The following is a 21,144-nucleotide window of genomic DNA, read 5'->3' on the forward strand; positions in this document are numbered from 1 at the left end:
TAACTACCACTTCGTCTAGAATATTATCTGCAATAGCAAACACATCAAGTAATATTACTGAAAGTTTTCCCTTTCTTCTTAATAACTGTAATGTCACCATACAAACACTAATAATTATTTAAGTAACATGATTTGTGATTTTTTTATTACGTTATTATTTTTTTCTTTAGTGGCATAATACCTATGATTAGTACAAATATGATGTCAATACGTTGAAAATATACTTTTTCTAATTTTGGCATATAAAGTGACACTTTTCAAAACTGATTAGAGTGACAAAACGTTTTACTTTATGTAACTAGTTATAAAAAGTTCATTTCATCACTCCTTGTTTTTATGCATTTCCGTAGAAACATATGGGCGACATCCATCATAACATGTCGTTGTCACTATTTATACAAGGTGCTATGAAAGTGAATATTTGTGTTAAAAGATGGTTTTTACCGCTTTTTGGTCAGAATTAGAAAAAATTATGTATGCAACAGGTTTCGAAAATGTCTTATTGTGTAACTCATTCAAATTGTAGGACCTCGCTGCGCTCGCCCTACAAACATTCATTCGTTACACAAAATCGATCTTTTCGTAACTGGTTACATAAATAGCTATTTTTAATGAAAAGTTACTCTGAATTATATCAATTGCGAAAACAGGACTTTCCATTTGGTCGTAGGTAAAGTATAGTACGTCACACGTGCTCTAAGGCATTTTACGCACTCATGGAATTACACACGCCTAACCTAACCTAACTTTTTCCATATCGTGCGTAAAATGCACATCATGTGTGTAATAACGTTATTACTTAACTGAAAAAATCAGAATTTGAAATTTGAATAGTGATGAAAGTCGAAGATTTAGTATTAATAGTATTGATACTTTTTGCATGTTTTTTTATATTTTACTCAAAAATGAAAAACGTACCAAAAAAAAAATATCTGCAACTGTTTCGAAGAAATAAATACATTTAGATTTTTTTCTTCAAACAAACGAAATATCTTTGGATCATGGTTTATATAGCAAACTAGAATATGACGCATTTATCATATGAAACACCCTGTAGAAAAGTGAATCATCATTAATAACAAAATGGCTAAAGAATGCGTACCTATTTATGTATATTTGTTACTTTATTTACAATTGACATAGATTCTATCTTTTTCTCTCAATTTTCAATATAATTATTAACGTAATTTATTATTATGATCTATTATCTGATATGTGACGGTTAGCTCAAAATGAATAAACGTAATTTTTCTTGACAATGACCTTTCAAGAAGAATCTCACTGATTAAAATGTCGTTACGTTTATTAGGGCAATCCTGTCTTTAGATTCATTCATTAATTAGACGTGTGTTGTAATACCTATAACAAATATCCAGATTTTTCAAATTTGCATTTTTCCAAATGCAGCTCTTTCCCAACATTTTACATGATAAACGATTAACATAAGTTAGCTACTCACCCGAACTGGAGTTGATGGCAAAGAACGTTTCCGGATTTCCACTGGTAATTTTGTAGGAAATTTTCTGAGTTGGATCCTTGTCCCTGTCAGTTGCATTGATCTGCAAAACCATCGTGCCCGCAGGACTATCTTCCTGTATGACCGGGTAATAGACGGGATACTCGCTAAGAGGGACGTTATCGTTCTCGTTTATAACCTCGATATAAACCTGGAACAAAAATAGTATTGAAGTGGAAAAAGGTATAAAAACACGTAAGATTAATATCACTATTTTTGAATCAGTGCCAGCTAATTTTCAATCTCCGGGTGAGATTTACTGCTTATTAATTTTGTCATTTATATTGAAGAATTGCTTTCCATATTTGCGAATGCACAAAACGTTTATGCCCCCGTCAACGTAAATTTATTTGCTCCCAATAAAAAAAGAAATTGGAAACCCTACTTGCTAAAGACATAAAATATAAATTCTATATATTTACGATGAAAGAAATCGGATTTTCTTTCTCATCAAGACATGAATACCTATTGAATTTTGCGGCAAAGGCTTTGACTAAAACTATAAATTTCCGACAAGGAAAAACCTCTGATTAGATCAGGACCGTATCGTAAAATTTGATTAAGCTATATAAGGGCATCAGGCTATTGAATGCAATCTATGGTTAGTGATGTGCGAGTAAATTGTACTTTCCGCATCGACATAAAAATGGTTAGTACAAACAGGACAGTCACTTTTCTTTCGCTATTCAAACCGCAACAAAAAAGAAAAAAATACTGATAAGTCCCAATCCGAAGTAGCACAAACTCTCCCTGAATCTTCTCTACATGGGGTCTTTTTTCAATGCAGTTTAAGTTAAAAAAAAAATAAAAAAACATACAGACGGATACCGACCTGGGCGCATTTCCGAATGACGTAACCGTAAAATACACGGTCTTTCTTGAGGGCATTGAAAGCCGATGGCAAACAGATTGGGCTTTTTTGTTCGAAAAGGATTGCTAAAAGAGAAAATTGATCGCCAAACTTATTCAGAACGAGAGAGACAGACCGTTGGTTTAGTTTTTATTTTATTTGTGGGATTTCGGTGGTAAATTGATTTACGAGCATTGGGATTGGAACTTGTGCATGAGTATTTCAAGGCAAAATATCAAGACACAATTTTGAGAAAAGTTAATATTTGATATATTATATGTTTAGGTTTGATATTTAGGTTATTGATATATTATTTATTTATTATTGATAATTCAGGTTTAGGAATCACACTGTACACTTACGTCTTCACAGAAACGGTAAATATTTTGAATTTGTCAAATAAAGAAGCAGATGTTTACAAACTTTTATGTTTCTTTTTTATTCAAAACATTTATGTTTCTATTACATTGTTACGTCACTGCATTTTACTTTAATTTTCACTATACAGTGTGTCCAGGATAAGAAGCCACCACCACTATATCTCTAACCGTTTCCCACCATGGGGGTCTTGGAAACGGTTAGAGATACAGTTTTGGTTAAATAGGAGAAAAGTTGCGTAATCATGGCTTTACTTTAAATATACAGGGTGGTCCAGTTTTAAGTGTCAATAATTCACCATTTGATAGCCAGTCAAAAAATAAGTTGACTTGCATTGTGTCATTTTTCTGAAAAACGTTTCCTAAGGAAGATACAGTCCTCCAAATTTCCATTTAAAAAATCGTTTTATAGTTTAAAACTGAACATTCAAGACTTGTGAACGTCCAAATTTGTACTCAATAGTCTAAAAACTTTTTTACTACTAGGAATGGTCTTATGATTCGCTTTCTCAGACTGCCATCCTGGTTAAGTGTCTGAAACTGGCATTCAAGAACTAAAAAAAGTCCGGAAATCAAGACAAAGATTGTATTGTGCCTGAAACTCATTTTTTACTACTAAAAATAGTATAAAAGTTGACTTTTAACGCTAGAACGGACCTTACTAGGACAAAAGAGAGTCCAAAAGTATATTTTCAAGACTTTAATTGGTGTACAACTGAATTTTCTGGACCTGACAGCAAGTCTAGAAGTAAATTAAATTTTCGGACTATTTTATTTCTAAAAATTAGTTCTCAAGACTATTATTGTAGCATTTGGTAACAACAGCATTTTTTACTTTTATTACTGAAACTTGACTTTTGGAAATAGTCTTAAACTCGATTTTTCAGTCTTAAAAAGCACTAAAAACAGTCTGAATTTGTTAGAGATGCTACAATTTATTGCACCTATGTAGTGTAGAAGTCAATTTAATAGTGAAGAAGCTTGAAATAACATTTTCAAGACTATGGTCTGTGGACAAACTAGCTTTTAGGCCTGATAAGTCAAAAACTTTGTAAAGATAGTCTTAAAACTCGATTTGAGGCACTGAAAACAGCCTTAAAACACTAAAAACAGTCTAGTTTATTAAGAAATACCCGAATTTTTAGAACTGAGGTGTCTAGAAGTCGATTTAATTGTGACAAAGCTTGGAATGCCATTTTAAGTCTATGAAGAATGTAAAAATTGTTTTTTAAGTTTGCTATGTCAATAACTTGGTGAAGATAGTCTTGAAACTCGATTTTCCAAGCTGAAAGCAGTTTTGAAGCACTAAAATTAGTCCAGAATTCGAAGAAAATGAAAAGCAAAGTAAAAAGCACGAAAAGTTAGTTTTCAAGACAATTTTCATGAATCTAATGTCAATGTCCTGCATCTAAGACTATTTTCAAGACTATTTTGGGGTTCAAGTCACTTTTAAATGTATGAATTTGTTGTAACAAATTCTTGAAAAAGTAGTTTTTATGTCTACAAGTCAATTTTCAGTATTAAAGTCTCTCGATTGGCATGAAAACTGGTTACAAACACAATTTTTAAGCTTCTAAAATTTTTATCTTTTCTAAGTCAATTTTCAAAACTAAAGTCTTTCAGTTTGTCTGGAAACTATGAAAACTGGCTACAATAATATTTTTTTTAAACTTCTTAAGTGAATTTTCCGTTTCCAATTTTTAAGTTGGGTTGGGTTAGTTTTGGGTCTTTGCCCGTAATAAAGTGCTTGTTCCAAATTTGATCAATATTGCTCCAACGGTCTGACAGTTATGACTAAAAACCGATTTTTTAAACAGAAATTTGAAAGAATGTATTTTCCTTAGGAAGCACTTTTCAGGAAAATGACATAATGAATGTCAACTTATTTTTTAATTGGCTATGGATTGGTGAATTATTGACATTTAAAACTGGACCACCTGGACCCACCACCACACTGTATAAGATGAAAGCCACTCAAGGCGAGAGTATATTGTAAAAGTAAATTTTAATTGTACGATTTTGTAGTTTCCAGTTTCACCACCACAAACACTCTAGAAATAAGGTATTAAAAGTAATACATTGTGAAAATATTAAGATTATAGCAATAGACTATTGTTTAGTTAGTATCTGAATTGATACCATAAAATTCAGTTATTATTTGCACGTTTCCAACGAAAACAAAGTTTCCTTCTCGTTTTGAGTATTACGCACAATTTATGCCCCATAGCAATAAAGATGTGTACTTGTTCCTTCCAGAATTTCTTATTTAGTCAGCTAAAAAGGAACGAACTTTGTTACGTCTAGTTCCTTTTTGAGTACATAAAAGACATTTTTATTTTTACGTTCTTGTCGAGTTTTACAAACTAAATCTATTGCTCGGACTGTTTTATAAAACTGGAGTATTTCTTCGTATTGAGCGTTTAGTTGTGACTGACAGGAAAATAGCTTCTAAGGTGTAAAATGTCCCGCAAATACACACAAAGCCAACACATTCTTCAAAGCCGGACGGTAGTTTACAATTTCCAACTTGTTTTCTATTGGAAACCGCCCTCAGGAAATATTTCACACAAACGTTCGCGTCTTTTAAATCTCCGAGGGTATTTCATTTGTCAAAACGAGAACTACTGCGCTTTGATTCTTTGCCAAGCGAAATATACGTCAATGCCTTCCTCACATTTCAAAAGAAATAGTGCGACACCTCGCAGAAATTCAGACGCCGATAAGAAGTTTTATGCAAAATTCAGTTTCACAAATTTGAAAAAGCTCATATATCAGCGTCACTGATACTCCTGTTGCACCTGAAAATTCACAAACAAGATGTTTAATCAGTAATGACAGAAAGATGGCTTTTCAGACAAATGCAAAAAGGAAAAAAGCAACTTTTGAAGCATGTGAGTTGCTGTTTGTTGTTTTCAGTACGTAGATCTTCAAGACAGTCATTTTGTAGTGTAAAAATACCGATCTAATTTTATTTGCTGATGGACAATTTCAAGCCAGTTTTGAAAAGAAAAAAAGAGTCAAAAAATAGACTTTTGGCAATTCACTCTATCTAGTAATTTTTTCAATTTATGATGTAGATTTTACAGCTTTCCAGAGGTTGACAACGATAGCATTTACTTATAAAACTTCATTATCATTATTAAAATTATCAAATTACAGTATACTGGACTAGATCAACAAGAAATAAACCAAAAACATCATGCTTTAAATATCTCGCCTGTCATGATATGGTTGCTGGAGTAAGTGTTCAAGGATCAAGAGAAACTCAGAATCCAGAGAAGAAATTTATCTGGCTGTTGAGGTTAGAAATAAAAATGTGGACAGTTTGAAGCCCCCAAGTGAACTTTCCTTTGAAGGGGATGTTACAGTTAACTTCAAAAGATGGAGACAACAATTTGAATTGTATATGGAAGCTTCTGGAATTAAAATGATGTGACTTCAGAAAGAAAAGTTGCAATACTACTGCACATTATTAGACCTGAAGCACGCCACATTAGATATTGCAAATAATGACAGAAAAGACTGGAAAAAGATATTGAGCCACTTGGAAAATTACTTCAGATCTAAAGAAAATAAAACCATAAATAGGCAGTTGTTTCATAGAAGGAAACAGAGGGACGGTGAGGCTATTGATGTTTTTGTAACAGACTTGAGAAAGATGAGTTCAATATGTAACTTTGGAGAATTGAGAGACGGTTTAATAAGAGACCGTATAGTTTGTGGTATACTGGATTCAAAACTAAGAGATACATTGTTGAGGGAGAGAAGATTGAATCTAAACAGGTGTATTGAAATATGCCATACAGCAGAGTTGGCTTCAGTAAGATCCAGACAAATTGAAGCTGAAGAAGGGCAAAAAGTGGAAGTTGTAAAAAAGAAAGGGTACAGTAGTGGCTACCATAAAAATGTTTCCAGAAATCAGTTCAACAGTTAAAAGCACTCCATTGGTAATAAATTTCACTATACAAGATCTAATAGTAAGTTAGAAAAAAGTGGATCTTGTGGATTGGAACATGAGACGAATAAGTGCATAAGCATACAGAAAAATATGTATCAATTGTAAAAAGTACAACCATTTTGCTAAAATGTATAGAAATAGACCAGTGGAGGGACAGATACCAAGAAGAGTACATGAAGTTCAGAACCCAGATTCAGAAGATAATTTTTTCGTTGGCATGGTAAAGAAAACAAGACATGTTGGTAGTATATAAGAATGATACCAGAAAATTACAATTGGAGAACATTGACTGCAAAGTTGACACAGGAGCTGATGTGAACATACTTAACTCAGAGATAGCGAGTCTTCTAGAAATGTCTCTCCAAACTTCAAAAGTTAACCTGAAAAGTTACAGTGGTACTAAAATAGAAGTGGTAGGAAAACTTACAGTGCCTTGTACTGTTAATAATAACAAAACTCATGTTGTGGATTTTGAGGTAGTCAAGTTCAAAGCACCTTACATAATAGGTTTACCTTTAATAGAGAAGTTTAAACTATTCAAGCCTAAGTCCTTCCTCTTTCAGTGACTTAATTAGTAGATATGCTTATCTCCTAGAAGGTATTGGTGGGATGAAAGACAAATAGGTATACAATCAAGATTAAAGACAATTCTGATCCAGTGGTGGAACCCCTTAGGAAAGAAGTTTGCAGGATGGAGTGAAAAAAAATTGGACCGTATGCAAGAAATAAACATTATTCGAAAAGTGGCAGAATCAACAGAATGGTGATTTTGTTTAGATCCTCAAAGCCTAAACAAAGTAGTTATAAGAGGAAGGTATCCATTACCTTCATTTGAACAGTTGTCTGCTAGAATGAATGGAGCTCAAGTATTTTCCATTTCGGATGGAAACAAGGGATTTTACCAGATAAAATTGGCTGAAGAAAGTCAATTACTTACTACATTCAATGCAGGACACTATGGTTGGTATTGTTACTTACGTGTACTATAGGGATTATGTTCTGCACCAGAGGTGTTCCACAGAATGTTCACTGACACATTGAAAGACTTTCCAGGAGTGGAGATTTACATTAATGATATCGTAGTGTGGGGAGTTGATGAGAAGCAACTCAATGACAGACTGAAGGAAGTATTTGAAAGAGCTAAAAGTGCTAATGTGAGATTCAACAAAAACAAGTGTAAGTTTGGGGTACCAGAAGTAAAGTACCAAAGATGGACTAAAACCTGACAGTGCCAAAGTGAAAGCAATTTTGGACATGGAAGATCCAAAGGACAAAAAACAGTTACAGACTTTACTGGGAAAAATTAATAAACACGTTCAATTCCTCCTTTTTTTAACGGTCATTTGCTGTCCACCAATTGTGTTTTCGAATTGCATCGAATTGAACGCAAACATTACGTGCGACCCGAACCGATTTTTCAGGCACCAATTGAAATAGGAATCCCTGACCGGAGTTGTTAATTTAGTGACGCAGAAGGACATTGAAAACAGGAAAATCGTAAAAGAAAAGCAAAGTTGCTGGGGGATTGTTTACTGTACAAGCGAACAACTACCGGGCACCGAAAACAGCTCAGCTATAAAATTCAATAGAACTTAAAAAGATTCGATATTCCCTGTGGAAAAGAGAGAGAGCGGCGTTTTTGAGAGGTTTACTAGTTTAGAAAGCCAGCTAGGTTGCACTGGGCTCTCCGGTTGGAAAAGTCAATAGGAATAATTTCTGGTTTGTGCAGGATATAAAATAGTCTGCATTATATATTCGATTGTATTATGTGAACCTGAGTTGAATTTGTAGGGTTGTACTAAAATAGACTGTGGTAATATCAAGATTTTATCAGAAAGAGAAAAGTTTAGTGGTTTGTGGACTGAAGATCAAACTTTTTTCGTAAGGAAATAGTCTAACAAAGTGAAACCACACACAAATAACAGGCATTACAATGAAATAATCTGTTGAGGAAGTTCGTTTGACAATACCTACTTTTAAAACTGAATTGAAAAACAATTAGAAAATCACTAGCAGAATAACAACTTGCCCTATCAAACTTATCTTTTCTAGGTTTTCTAGGTCTAAACGCTTTTTCTTAGCATGAAAGTTGAGAAGAATTGAATCAAATAAATTAATTAATTTAAAAATCGAATCGCATTTTGTACCAGTTGGAATGCAACAGAATGTCGAAATGTAAATAATATTTTGGTATTTTTAAATTGTGTACTTACTTCCAAAGGAAAAAAAGAAAATGTATCTGCAAGTTTGCAGACAGGGTTTTTGATTTTTGAGTACCAGTGAAGTTTTCACATTGTCTTTTAGTTAAAAATATTGGTATTTACACTTTTAAATTAGGTTCAATAAAAAAACTGCTGCAGGCATATAAATTGTGTTTCACTGAATATATCAAAAGCTAGCAAAGCAAGATAGTGTATTTATAAAAGCATCATCATTTAATCACGTTCCTTTTCAGAATCTAGCGTTTCAGGTTCAATTTCTAACGGAACGCTAGACAGGGTGACCCAATAAGTGTAAGTAGTTAGTACAGTTATTCAAAATAAATTATGTATTCGAAATAGTCATTTCATGTAGGTTTACCATCGAATCTGTAAAAAAAATTGAAAAACAAAGTATTACTGCAATTAATCTAATTCTAACAAATATTTAAAAAAAACGCCAATTTTAAGAGTGAAAAAATTATAGTACTTAAGGAGGACTCTTTTTAACAATTTTTGACTACATTTTACTTCAAAAAGTCAGTTCAAGATTTAACTCATTTATATGAATTCTATTTTTAATATTAAAAGAGTCACGTGACCATTAGCACTTTAAAAAGAATCACGTGATTTTAAAAATATTAATCTAAACGTAAAAACTGTAAGGTGACGTTTACGAAGATATTTTACATTTAAAAAGTAACGCGTTTCAGTGTTTAAAACTAAAAAACGGTCATGTGTCCTTTCAAATACAATTCTGCGATTTAAAACAGTCACATGACCTTTAGGATTCCGTTTTGACGTTAAAAAAGTGACACTAAACCTTTAAAAACAAATTTGATAATTAAAAATCGTTACGTGACCATTTGTAATGTAAAGAGAGTCACGTGAACATTAAAATTAAATTTGATGATTACAAATCGTCACGTGACCATTTGCACCTTAAAAAGAATCACGTGACTTTAAAAATATTAGTCTAAGCGTAAAAACTGTCACGTGACGGATGACATTTTATAAATTTTATATAATATCAGTTTAAACCAATAAAGAGTCACCTGAATTTCAGGACACTGTTTTAACGTTGAAAAAAGTCACGTGCCTTAAAAACAGTAGCTTGAACACAAAAACTATCACGTGACGTTAAGGTTGACATTTTAAACAGTTTTAAGTACAACTAAATAACGATCATATGATTTTCAAGATTCTGTTTTGACGTTATTTATTTATCTATCGTATGGCACATGACAGCTAATACATAGCATACATATAGGACAATCACAAATTACCCACAATATAGAAGTGACATGGGTGCAAGTTTTTGAAATATACGATGTACGAGTATACATATATACAAGGTTAGCCACCCAAACCGTTCATTAAAAGTTTATTGGGATCCAATATTAATAGAAATTTGAAATTTTAGATGTAAAATAAATATGAGAGTGCTATGTTTTAGAAATATTTTGATTTTACTGTCACTTCCAGTTTAACCGGAAGTTGATGTTAACTTGCTTATTTCAATTGGAACACCTTGTATATTATTGTATTTTTGAATAGTTCTATCGATTTTAAATATTTTTCATGTATCGTAACCTATACCTATGTACAACGGTTTTCGAGATATTGACGTTTCAAAAATGACACATTTAGGTTTTTAAGTGTCACTACTCCTAACCAGAATGAGATAGAGCAAAATGGCTTGGATGTTCTTATCTTAACTTTTTGAGGCAATATTTTTTATTTTGACAGAAGTCAAAAATTTGATATCAGTAAAAAAATTGACACCTGTCAAATTTTCTAATTTGACCAGGCAATAAAACTTGATGGATGCAATACCGTTATTTCATTGTTACTTTGAACCAATCACAGGCAAATTACAGCAATAATTTGCATTAGTGCAGATTTGCTTACCGTAAAAAATACAAATACTTCGTTAGTATACCAAAGTAGGAGAATCAAGCAAAATATGATTCAAAAAATTATTTTCCTAAATACCATTAGTGAAACGAAAATGAATCTATAATCTTTGTTGTACTTATTATATGTATTAGGTAACTATGCAAATATTTTATCATTTTCTTATCCACATTGTATATCCACAACTTTAAAATTAGTTCAATTGGTTTAGGGATTACAAAGTTTACTCAAAACACAGAGAAAGTTAATCTAAAGATTTTTGTAGCCGATTTCCACTAAAACAGTACATACTGAGATGAGTTTTGATAGGCAAGTAAAAAATGTGCAAAAGTTTTTTATTGCAAAGCAAGATCCATAGAATTTTTTTTAGTTGTTTTTTTCGGTTGTGTAAGACAAAAACGAGCTGACATTAAGAAAAAACTAACAAATTTGTAGTTAAACATGCCTTTTAGTTCTATAATAAAAATAAGTTCATTTTTACTATTTGTTTCTAACAGCTTCAACGATAAATAGTACTACTTTAGATGCATATTTCAATACAGAACTATAAGCGATATTATTGACTTATTACCATTTTGACCAAGTAATGAGGGTAATACGATGTTTTAAAACTTGTATCATGACAGTCTTTAAACTTGAAATATACTCCAAATTTCAGCTATTTGATGTTGTAATCAAGTCGTTAACTAGCTTGAAGTACGCGCCATCGGTCTCGTTGGCAACTAGAAATTTCGTTCATTACAATTTTACTGCTCCATTAATAACAGGGACTAGTCCAACAAACTTGTTTATATTCATCATGGCGCCCGTCCTCACTTCCGTTTTTCTGGTTATGATCAACACACAATTGTTTCGTAAATTCACCATGTAACGAAATAAAAATAAAAAGGTAAACATATTAACGAAATTTACTGGCGTTTTACGGACCAGTCCTTTTGGCCATTATGTTGCTAAATAGAAACAAGGAAAAATGGTTATTACGATGCTAGTAAAAACCGATATGAGCACCCTATAATTTATTACGACGACAGTTATACGAGATCAGGGAATCAACTATAAACATGAGTAGAAAAGTTGGCGAAGAGGATATTAATCAGAATCAAAAGGGGATATAATGGGGAAAAGCGGTGCCATTTATGAGAGTTATAATGCTGCTCGAGCAGCTTATGATAGTTAAGAGTATACAAGATAAAAACATCAGATTATATGTCTGGAAAGCTTTCCTAAATATTTAAAATGTAATTCGTATCCCCAAAAAGATTTTAAAAATAGGTCAGGCAATTAATGTTTGCCTGAACATAAATCGTCTGAAAAAGATTACGTCCAGCAGTTGGCTACACTGTACTCGGTCAGCAAGATATGATATACGTTTATTGTTATATCAGAACAACGAATTCTTGTTCGTTTTTTCAGTTTTACCGGTTACATGGATATTTTGATGTAAGATACGAGTTAGCATGATTAGTGACCGGAAAATTTCGAAACCACCAACAGGCCATGTCGACTAAAATGCTAGTCTTCTTCTTCTTCATATAATGAAAATTTGCGATCACTTTCCCAAGCGCTTCTCTGTCTCTTACAACGTAAAATAAGTGATCAACACTGAGGATATCCCACTCGCCTTTTTTCCTCTATTCTTCCCTGTATGATTACTTGTAAGAGAGAGTATTTGTCGTTGCAAAGTATGTGGCCCAACATAGAGTGTCCCATTGAAAAATAGTATATTCTATATTAAGAGCGGAAAGTACATATTTGCCGCTTGCACATGAAATTTGCAGCTTGAGGCGAAGCCGAACGCTGCAATGATGTAAAAGCGGCAAAAGTACTTTCGGCTCGAAATATAGACGATATTTTTTCGACGACTGCTGTGGGGTGGAGTAGAAGGACAACTCACATCATTTTCGTCGCTCTAACTCATTGTCACCGATAAATCACTTTGACGGAATGTGGTTATTTGAAACAGGTATGTCAAGCGTTGTTATGGAAACGCCGAAAAAGTTGGCGAGTAGATTGTTAGTAGGAAGCGAAAACGCTCTAGAGCAGAAAATGATTCACTTTCTGCTTTCGCGCGGCGAATAACCACTTTCTGCTTTTAAATGGAAGCGTACATGAGGTACTTTCAAAGTCAGTCGTCGAAAAAAATATATACATGAGTTTCTGCCGTATCCAATTGTTCTTAGTACGACTTCATGTGTGACTCAAAAGCAATATAATTTAAAGTAAGCATCTGTAAAGCCACAATTTCCATTTGTTTCTACCAAATATAGCAGCTGAAACCATACATAACATTCTATAAACCTTAATGAGCTTTTGAGTGTATAGACCGTTTAAAACTTTTAGAAAAATTGAGAATATATGACATTAGAAGTAATGCGCTGAAATGGTTCAACTCATATCTCACGAGTAGGTAGCAAAGAGTTGGCATAAATAGAGATGGAATAGTTATAAATCTAAATTAATGCAAAATAATACGGGCATTCCACAAAGTAGCATATTGGGACCCATCCTCTTTATCATATACATAAATGACATCGTTAACTCTTTGGGAAGTTCTGAACTTAGTATAATTCAGTACGCTGATGACACAACGTTACTAGTTACTACTAGATGGCGTCAAATACGATTACCTTTTAGGGACATTTTGCTAAATCTCTCGAAAACAGTTTGAGTGAGCAGTGTGAATTTTTTACTATGTATGCCCCTCAAGAAAACGCTTGATTTTATAAAATATAACATTTTTCCGTACAAGTCACCGGTTGACCTTAAAAAATAAAAAAAACAGATTTTTTCTAATTTAAAAATAGTATCACTTTATGTAACTAGTTATGAAAAGTTCATTTCATCACTCCCTGTTTTTATGCATTTCCGTAGAAACATATGGGCGACGTCCATCACAACATGTCGTTGTCACTGTTTATACAAGGTGCTATGAAAGTGAATACTTGTGTTAAATCACTTTAAAAGATGGTTTTTACCGCTTTTTGGTCAAAATTAGAAAAAATTATGTATGCAACACGTTTCGAAAATGTCTTATTCTGTAACTCATTCAAATTGTAGGACCTCGCTGCGCTCGCCCTACAAACATTCATTCGTTACACAAAATCGATCTTTTCGTAACTGGTTACATAAATAGCTATTTTGACGTTTTTATAGGAGCTACCCCATATTTTTTTTGGAAAATGTTTTTTTTAAAAAAAAATGGAATTGAAATCAGTGCAGTCTAAATAATCGCGTTTGACAGATCCTGTCAAGTCATATTCATAAAACTTCTCATGAATTCATAGCCAACTTATTGAAGTAAAATTAGTTTTTATTGAATTATTTCGTCATTTATGAAGCAAATCATAAGTTGTCATCAATCACTGAAATCAAAATTAAACGTACTATTTTGACGTTTAAAAATTTAATATGTCTGATAAAAAATGGCAATGAACATGTTTTTGCGTTTTTCGGTTTTGGGATATCTCTTCAAATAAGGTTAGAAATAAATAACAACAAAAAATAAAAATTTCAGTTTTTTTCGGATATCTTCGGAAGTACTAGGAAAATCGAACTTTTTAAAACGGTATTTGGTTTAACTTTAAATTGAGCAACTTTGCCCCAATTTAAACTTTCTCGTATTTCTTATACTTTCCGAGATCCCAATGGTGAGGGTCGAATTTGAATTACCCTGTGTAAGCATAAGATGTAAGTAAACATAAGTAGTAGTAGCGTATAAACTTAGGCAAAGGTATATCTGGGTATCATGGTAATGCAATTTTAATTTATATTTTGTAATCTGAATCCATTTGGGAATTAATGGTTGCTATCAGGTATTTGTCAACCCTTGCCAACTGCTGTAACTTGCATATTGTCAATTGTAGTTTTTGAGATTAATCGGGTAAAACTGCAAATAACGGGTGTAAGCGAATTGAGATGGCCTGGCTCAGGAGCATGCAAACACGAAAATGGCACCTTATATTACTCTGGGGGAGATGAAGGCGAACCGGGTCACAGGAATGGAGTAGGAATTTTTGTGACTGCAGAACTAGCGAAATACGTGATAAACTTTGTCCCAATAAACGACAGAATAATACTACTACAATTGGGGGCAAGCCCTTTTAATTAATGTACTCCAAATATATGCTCCGACGGCAGACAAAAGGTACGACGACGAAGTCGAATCTCTGTATAGCCAATTAGACATAATAATGAAAACACTTAAGAACAATGAAATTACATATGTCCTGGGAGACTTTAACGCGAAGATAGGCCAGGGTAGCAGATCGGACTTGGTAGGGGAGCATGGCTTGGGCGAAAGTAATGCGCGGGGTGACAGACTTTTCGAATTTTGCCAGGATCACAACATGGTGGTAACAAATACATGGTTCAAACTGCATAAACGAAGACTGTATACTTGGAGGGGTCCAGGCGATAACCCAACACACATTATAAGAAACCAGATTGATTATATATTGATCAACAAAAGATTTAGGAACTGCGTAAACAGAGTTACAACCTATCCTGGAGCGGACGTGGGATCTGACCATAACCCGCTGGTTGCCGACACTAGAGTCAAACTTAAGAGACTAAAGAACAGTACCCAACACATTAAATTTAGACTGGCGGAAAACAATAAGGAAACATTCGCGAAAGACCTGAACAACTGCATAAAGGAATTCAGAACCGTCGACAACGTGGATGAAATTTGGAAATCATTCAAGGAACTAACGAATAAGCTAATGACGGAGCATACGGTAAGACAGGATACACCGAAGAAACAGAAATTGATGACATCCGAAATATTGCACCTCATGGAGCAAAGGCGGCAGTATAAAACAAACCCAGAAGAATATAAAAGGAGACAAAAAGAAATAAAACAAAAAATTCGGATCGCCAAAGAAAACTGGATGAAGGAAAAATGTATGGAAATGGAAGACCTGGAGAATAGACATGACACTTTCAACATGTATAAAAAGGTCAGAGAAGTAGCAGGTTTATACAATAAAAATACCACTAACATGCTAGTAGACACTGAAGGTAAAAATATCTTAGATGAAAAAGAAATCCTTGGAACATGGCTCAAATACATAAATGAGCTGTTTGATGATAATAGACCGAATGAACCCAACTTCGATGACCACGCAAATATAGACGGAGGGCCAGAAATTCTCAAGAGTGAGGTTCTATTTGCAATAAAATCCGCAAAAACCAAAAAAGCCACCGGACCTGATGACATCCCAACAGAGCTGTTACAAATGATCAAAGAGGAAAACATTGGAATCTTGGTCAAACTGTTTAATGCGGTGTACGCGACTGGAGACATACCGGAGGATTGGCTGAAATCCGTATTCATTCCAATTCCGAAAAAACAACGGGCAAAACGATGCAGTGAGTATAGACTAATAAGCCTTATGAGCCACACCTTGAAGGTCTTTCTCAAAATTATCCACGCGAGGATAAGAGCCAAATGTGAGGCAGATTTGGATGAGACCCAGTTTGGATTTAGAAACGCTTTAGGAACTAGAGAGGCACTGTTTGCTCTGAATATACTACTGCAAAAATGCCGTGACCAACGCAAGGACGTTTTTGTGTGTTTTGTTGATTACGAGAAGGTCTTCGACAGAGTACAACACATACAGCTTATAAACATCTTAAGGAACGTGGAAGTGGACAACAGGGACGTTAGAATTATCGAAAATTTATACTGGAGACAGAAGGCAGCAGTACGACTAAACGGAAAGCTCACAGAAGAAAGTCAAATTCTACGAGGCGTCAGACAGGGCTGCATACTGTCACCACTGCTTTTTAACATATATTCAGATAAAATCTTTAAACGGGCTACACAAGAACAAGAAATGGGAGTACAAATCAATGGAGAATATATAAATACGATACGATATGCTGACGACACTGTCATCTTGAGTGACAAACTAGAAGACCTGCAACATCTACTAAACTGTGTAAACGCAGAAGGGCAAGAAATGGGGCTCAACATAAATATCAATAAGACAAAATTTATGGTCTTTAGTCGACAACCACATCTTGATGCTTCACTGCAGATCAATACGAAGAATATAGACAGAGTAACCCAGTTTAAGTACCTTGGGTGTTATATCACCGAACAACTGAATCCAGATAGAGAAATAAGATGCAGAATAGAGACAGCCCGAACAACATTCCAAAAAATGAAACCACTATTCTGCAATGATAATCTGAACCTAAAATTACGGCAGAGAATGGTAAAATCCTACATATGGTCAGTGTTACTATACGGGGCAGAGGTCTGGACCATTAAGGCCGCTACAGTTAATCGGTTAGAAGCGTTTGAGATGTGGCTACACCGGCGAATGCTGAGAATACCCTGGACAGATATACAGACCAACGAAATGGTGCTAAACAGGGCCGATGCAACACGTGTGCTGCTAAATACAGTTAAGTGCAGGAAAATCTCATATCTTGGACATATCTTGAGAGGAGAGCGATACAGAATCCTACAACTGATCATGATGGGAAAAGTGGAAGGACGTAGAGGAGTAGGAAGAAAACAGGCTTCCTGGCTGAGGGACATCCGTGAATGGACCGGTATACGCAGCGCAGAAGAACTGTTTCGATTGGCGCAGAATCGAGAAAGACTTGCCCAAGTAATTGCCAACGTCAGGGGGACCTGACACGGCACTTGAAGAAGAAGAAGTTTTTGAGATTACATGTATTTGGTTTTACTTATGTTCATTGTTGGTCAATATTTTTTTGCTTTTCTCATTAATTCTAGTCTAAACCGAGCTAATTTTACTACAATAAAGCTTTTATAGTACAAATATATAATTTTATAAATTATAAATCAACTGTCTCGATATAATAAGCTGGAAGGAAACCAGCGAGAGTTAAATTATCACTTGACAATGCAATTTGGTAACTTATGTGCAATTGTCGAGCATTGCGGGCCATTAAAGGAAGCTCTTAACGAGAAGAGACATTTCCGAATGTAATATCCGATGAACAATGAGAGCCGTAATAACGCGGCTATTTTGAAAAATAACGACCATTGTCACTGATAATGCATTATATTGGGCTTTATGTCTAGTCTATAACGGGGAGGATGACAGTGAAATCGTCTAATGTACGATAAAGTTTGAAATTTCACCAAGCCAGTCACGTAATTTATGTGCGAGGGCAGGTCGGCCCTCCTAGGAAAACAAAAATATTGCATTGCTCGCGATTTTGTAAGGCTGAAATAAAAGCAAAAATTGAAAGCCTCAACCAATATATTTCAACCATATTTCAGAAAGTCGAACGGAAGAACGAAACGATTTTTCTCAATTTTTCCTAAAATAACTGCAAATAGATCTTTGTGTTTATGGTTTTCTTTTACGCTAAAATTTTGTTGCGGGGCAAAATTGGTGTTTACGAAACTGCCAACTGAAGAGCAGTGCAAATAAGTTCTAAAATAAACTACATGTTATTAATTCACTTGATGTTAACGAGAACTAAATGGGTATATAAACAAATTTGTGATATGTAGTATACCTATATTAACAATGTTTGCTTTGTGGAAATATAGTTTACCTGCAAACAGCAAATTATAATTGAAAGCTGATGAAGAGAACGGAATAAATAATATATATTTAATTTCCCAATAATAAGTAAAGAATTTTATAGCTACATTAATTTCTAATATTCCCATATGAAGAGGGTCAATCACTGGGAACTGACCAACTCCCTCTTTTTAGAATTCCCTGTATGTAATTAAAAATATTTAAATAGCCATTATTTAATGTAGTTTAAAAAGTTTAATCTAAAATTTACTACCAAATTATTATCGTTATTTGTGCAACGTGAAACAAAAAAGAACTTTTAGCACTAGTGCAATAAATTATTTTTTCTAATTTTGGCATATAAAGTGACACTTTTCAAAACTGATTAGAGTGACAAAACGTTTTACTTTATGTAACTAGTTATGAAAAGTTCATTTCATCACTCCCTGTTTATATGCATTTCCGTAGAAACATATGGGCGACATCCATCATAACATGTCGTTGTCACAGTTTATACGTGCAATGAAAGTGAATATTTGTGTTAAATCACTTTAAAAGATGGTTTTCACAGCTTTTTGGTCAAAATTAGAAAAAATTATGTATGCATCACGTTTCGAAAATGTATTATTGTGTAACTCATTCAAATTGTAGGACCTCGCTGCGCTCGCCCTACAAACATTCATTCATTACACAAAATCGAACTTTTCGTAACTGGTTACATAAATAGCTATTTTGCACTTGTTGCATAAATAACTATTTTATAAAATCGTGCAAAAAGTTCCTCTTTTTTGCACTATTCTAAATTTGCTGTGCTTTTGATATCCAACAAGTCATTTTTATAAAAAATGTTGTATGTAACCCACGCAAAAAGTCCGTTTTTGAACTTTTTTTGCACTTGTTGCATAAATAACTATTTACTATTCATTACAAGATTTGTCAAAAGAACATACCGAAAATATTTAAATATGTATACCGGCTGATCTATTCGAAAAGCACTATTATTGGCTGTAGCCCTTTTATTTGATTAGGATTATTTTTGTAAGAACTTTTGGATTCAACTTTTTAAACTTTTAAACTATCAATCAATGGTTATTTCAGTTTTTTGAAAAATGTACAAAAAAACCTGAAAAGTAAATTCCCTGTATCATCTTAAACTGTATCCAGTATACCAAAGAAATCATAAATAGTGTTAACAGGTCAGTTGAAAATTCGAAAAATTACGATTCTTTCAAATTTAGAACAAAAAAAAAATTGGAGTATTTATTTAATTTTAATAACCCACAGTCACCTTTATTCTGCAAAGTTGTTTCGTCAATTAACCTTTGTTAACTTATTTTCTTATAATTTATAGTCTGCCAAGTACCTAATTCTCAAAGTGTCATTTTTTAGAAGCTTAGAATTTAAGTAAGCAGTCATATTTAGCCTCCTATAACTTGACATTTTCATAATTTTCAGAAAAACGACAAAAATAGTTCAAATGGCTGATTAAGTTTCACATAGAAAAAAATTGGGACACATTGTATAGCAGAACTGCAATAATGGAAATTATGTCAGTTATGTGTTCACTGTTCTCAGATCATCCCTTAACTGACCAATGTTGAGAAAACTGTTTTGTGTCAAAATGTAAAAACGACAATAATTATATTGCTAGTTTGGATTGTTTGTGTGGTGTATGGTGATGAAATTGTTATAAACAATCCTCTTTAAACTGACATTCTATAGCTTGACCGCACAGTGTTCATAATTAATAATATGATAACATATTAAATATAATGGCAATTAACACTTACCTCAACCGATGAAAACAAAGGTACAATACCATGATCCTGGGCAAACACAGTTAACCAGTAGTGGTCTCTGGTTTCAATGTCCAAGATTGCGGTGGTTTTAATACAACCTGCAACAAAAACATTTATCAGCTCAAACTCTATAAAAGATACAAAAACGAGGGTTGATATCCAAAGTGCCGAATTCCCTTGGCAGGAAATTGTATATCAATCGGAGATAAGAAGTCCCCCGTCAATCAAACAAAAAAAAGACCCTGGAAAAACTCTTTCTGTATCGTGTACGCCAATAAAAATTCAATCCTTTTATTGCTTACCAAATAGCAGTGTATGGCACTCATAAAAAGCCAGTTCCAGTACATTTCACAAAAAGGCAAAGGTAATTCTATTTCGAAATCCCTTTCAGACCTGTCCGGAAATATGCCTGTCAATCTGCGAAATGCGAACAGTGACGTAATACTGTTTTTCAAGTGGATCCTAAATGGGGAACGATTGATTCGATTCGATTCCATGTGCGAATAAGCTTAATAATTCCTAGCTGCCTAAAAACTGTCGAGTTGATCAATTTTTGATTCTCTTTCATTAGGTTTACAGGGGTGCGATTATAGCAGTTTGCTGATTCAGAAAAAAAAACAAATCAAGTCTTTCTTCCATTAAGATAATTTGTTGATCTACAGCAAATAAACTAGCTTACATGAAGGCTTGGGATATGTAAAGTGCATGTCACATGCTAAGCGTAAATAAGAAAAGCGTTAGTATTTAGAAAGGACCTGTTGATTAGGGATTCTTGGTAAACAGAGGGACAGAACGTAACTATATTCACAGCACATCAATAAGTGAATAATTTACTCAGTATTAGTTAAGATTATTTAGTTAACAACGTGTAAGGGAAGACTTAAGATTATCCTGAATACTCCAACTTGGCAAAGTTACGAAGCGTAAACCTGAGGAGATAAATTAAACAGAAACACCTAGATTATTTACTTTTGCCTGTATTGAGTATTTTTGTTTAGTTTATATCTGATTTTAT

General features: G+C 33.7%; 1 protein-coding gene across 7 annotated transcripts in view; it reads right to left on the reverse strand.

The window, feature by feature from the left end:
- Nucleotides 1-21,144, reverse strand: part of kug (FAT atypical cadherin kugelei) — a 349,347-nt gene that overhangs the window by 103,842 nt on the left and 224,361 nt on the right. For all 7 annotated transcript variants that reach the window (XM_081973260.1, XM_081973258.1, XM_081973257.1 and 4 more), the window contains exons 11-12: nucleotides 20,121-20,227; nucleotides 1,460-1,667 (exon numbers count right to left, since the gene is read on the reverse strand). In XM_081973260.1, the coding sequence (XP_081829386.1) occupies nucleotides 1,460-1,667; nucleotides 20,121-20,227 (315 nt within the window). The remainder of the gene's footprint in view (nucleotides 1-1,459; nucleotides 1,668-20,120; nucleotides 20,228-21,144) is intronic.

The sequence above is a fragment of the Ips typographus genome, linkage group LG2, assembly GCF_016097725.1.
Source record: "Ips typographus isolate SLU linkage group LG2, UJ_Ityp_2.0, whole genome shotgun sequence".
NCBI lineage: Eukaryota > Metazoa > Arthropoda > Insecta > Coleoptera > Curculionidae > Ips > Ips typographus.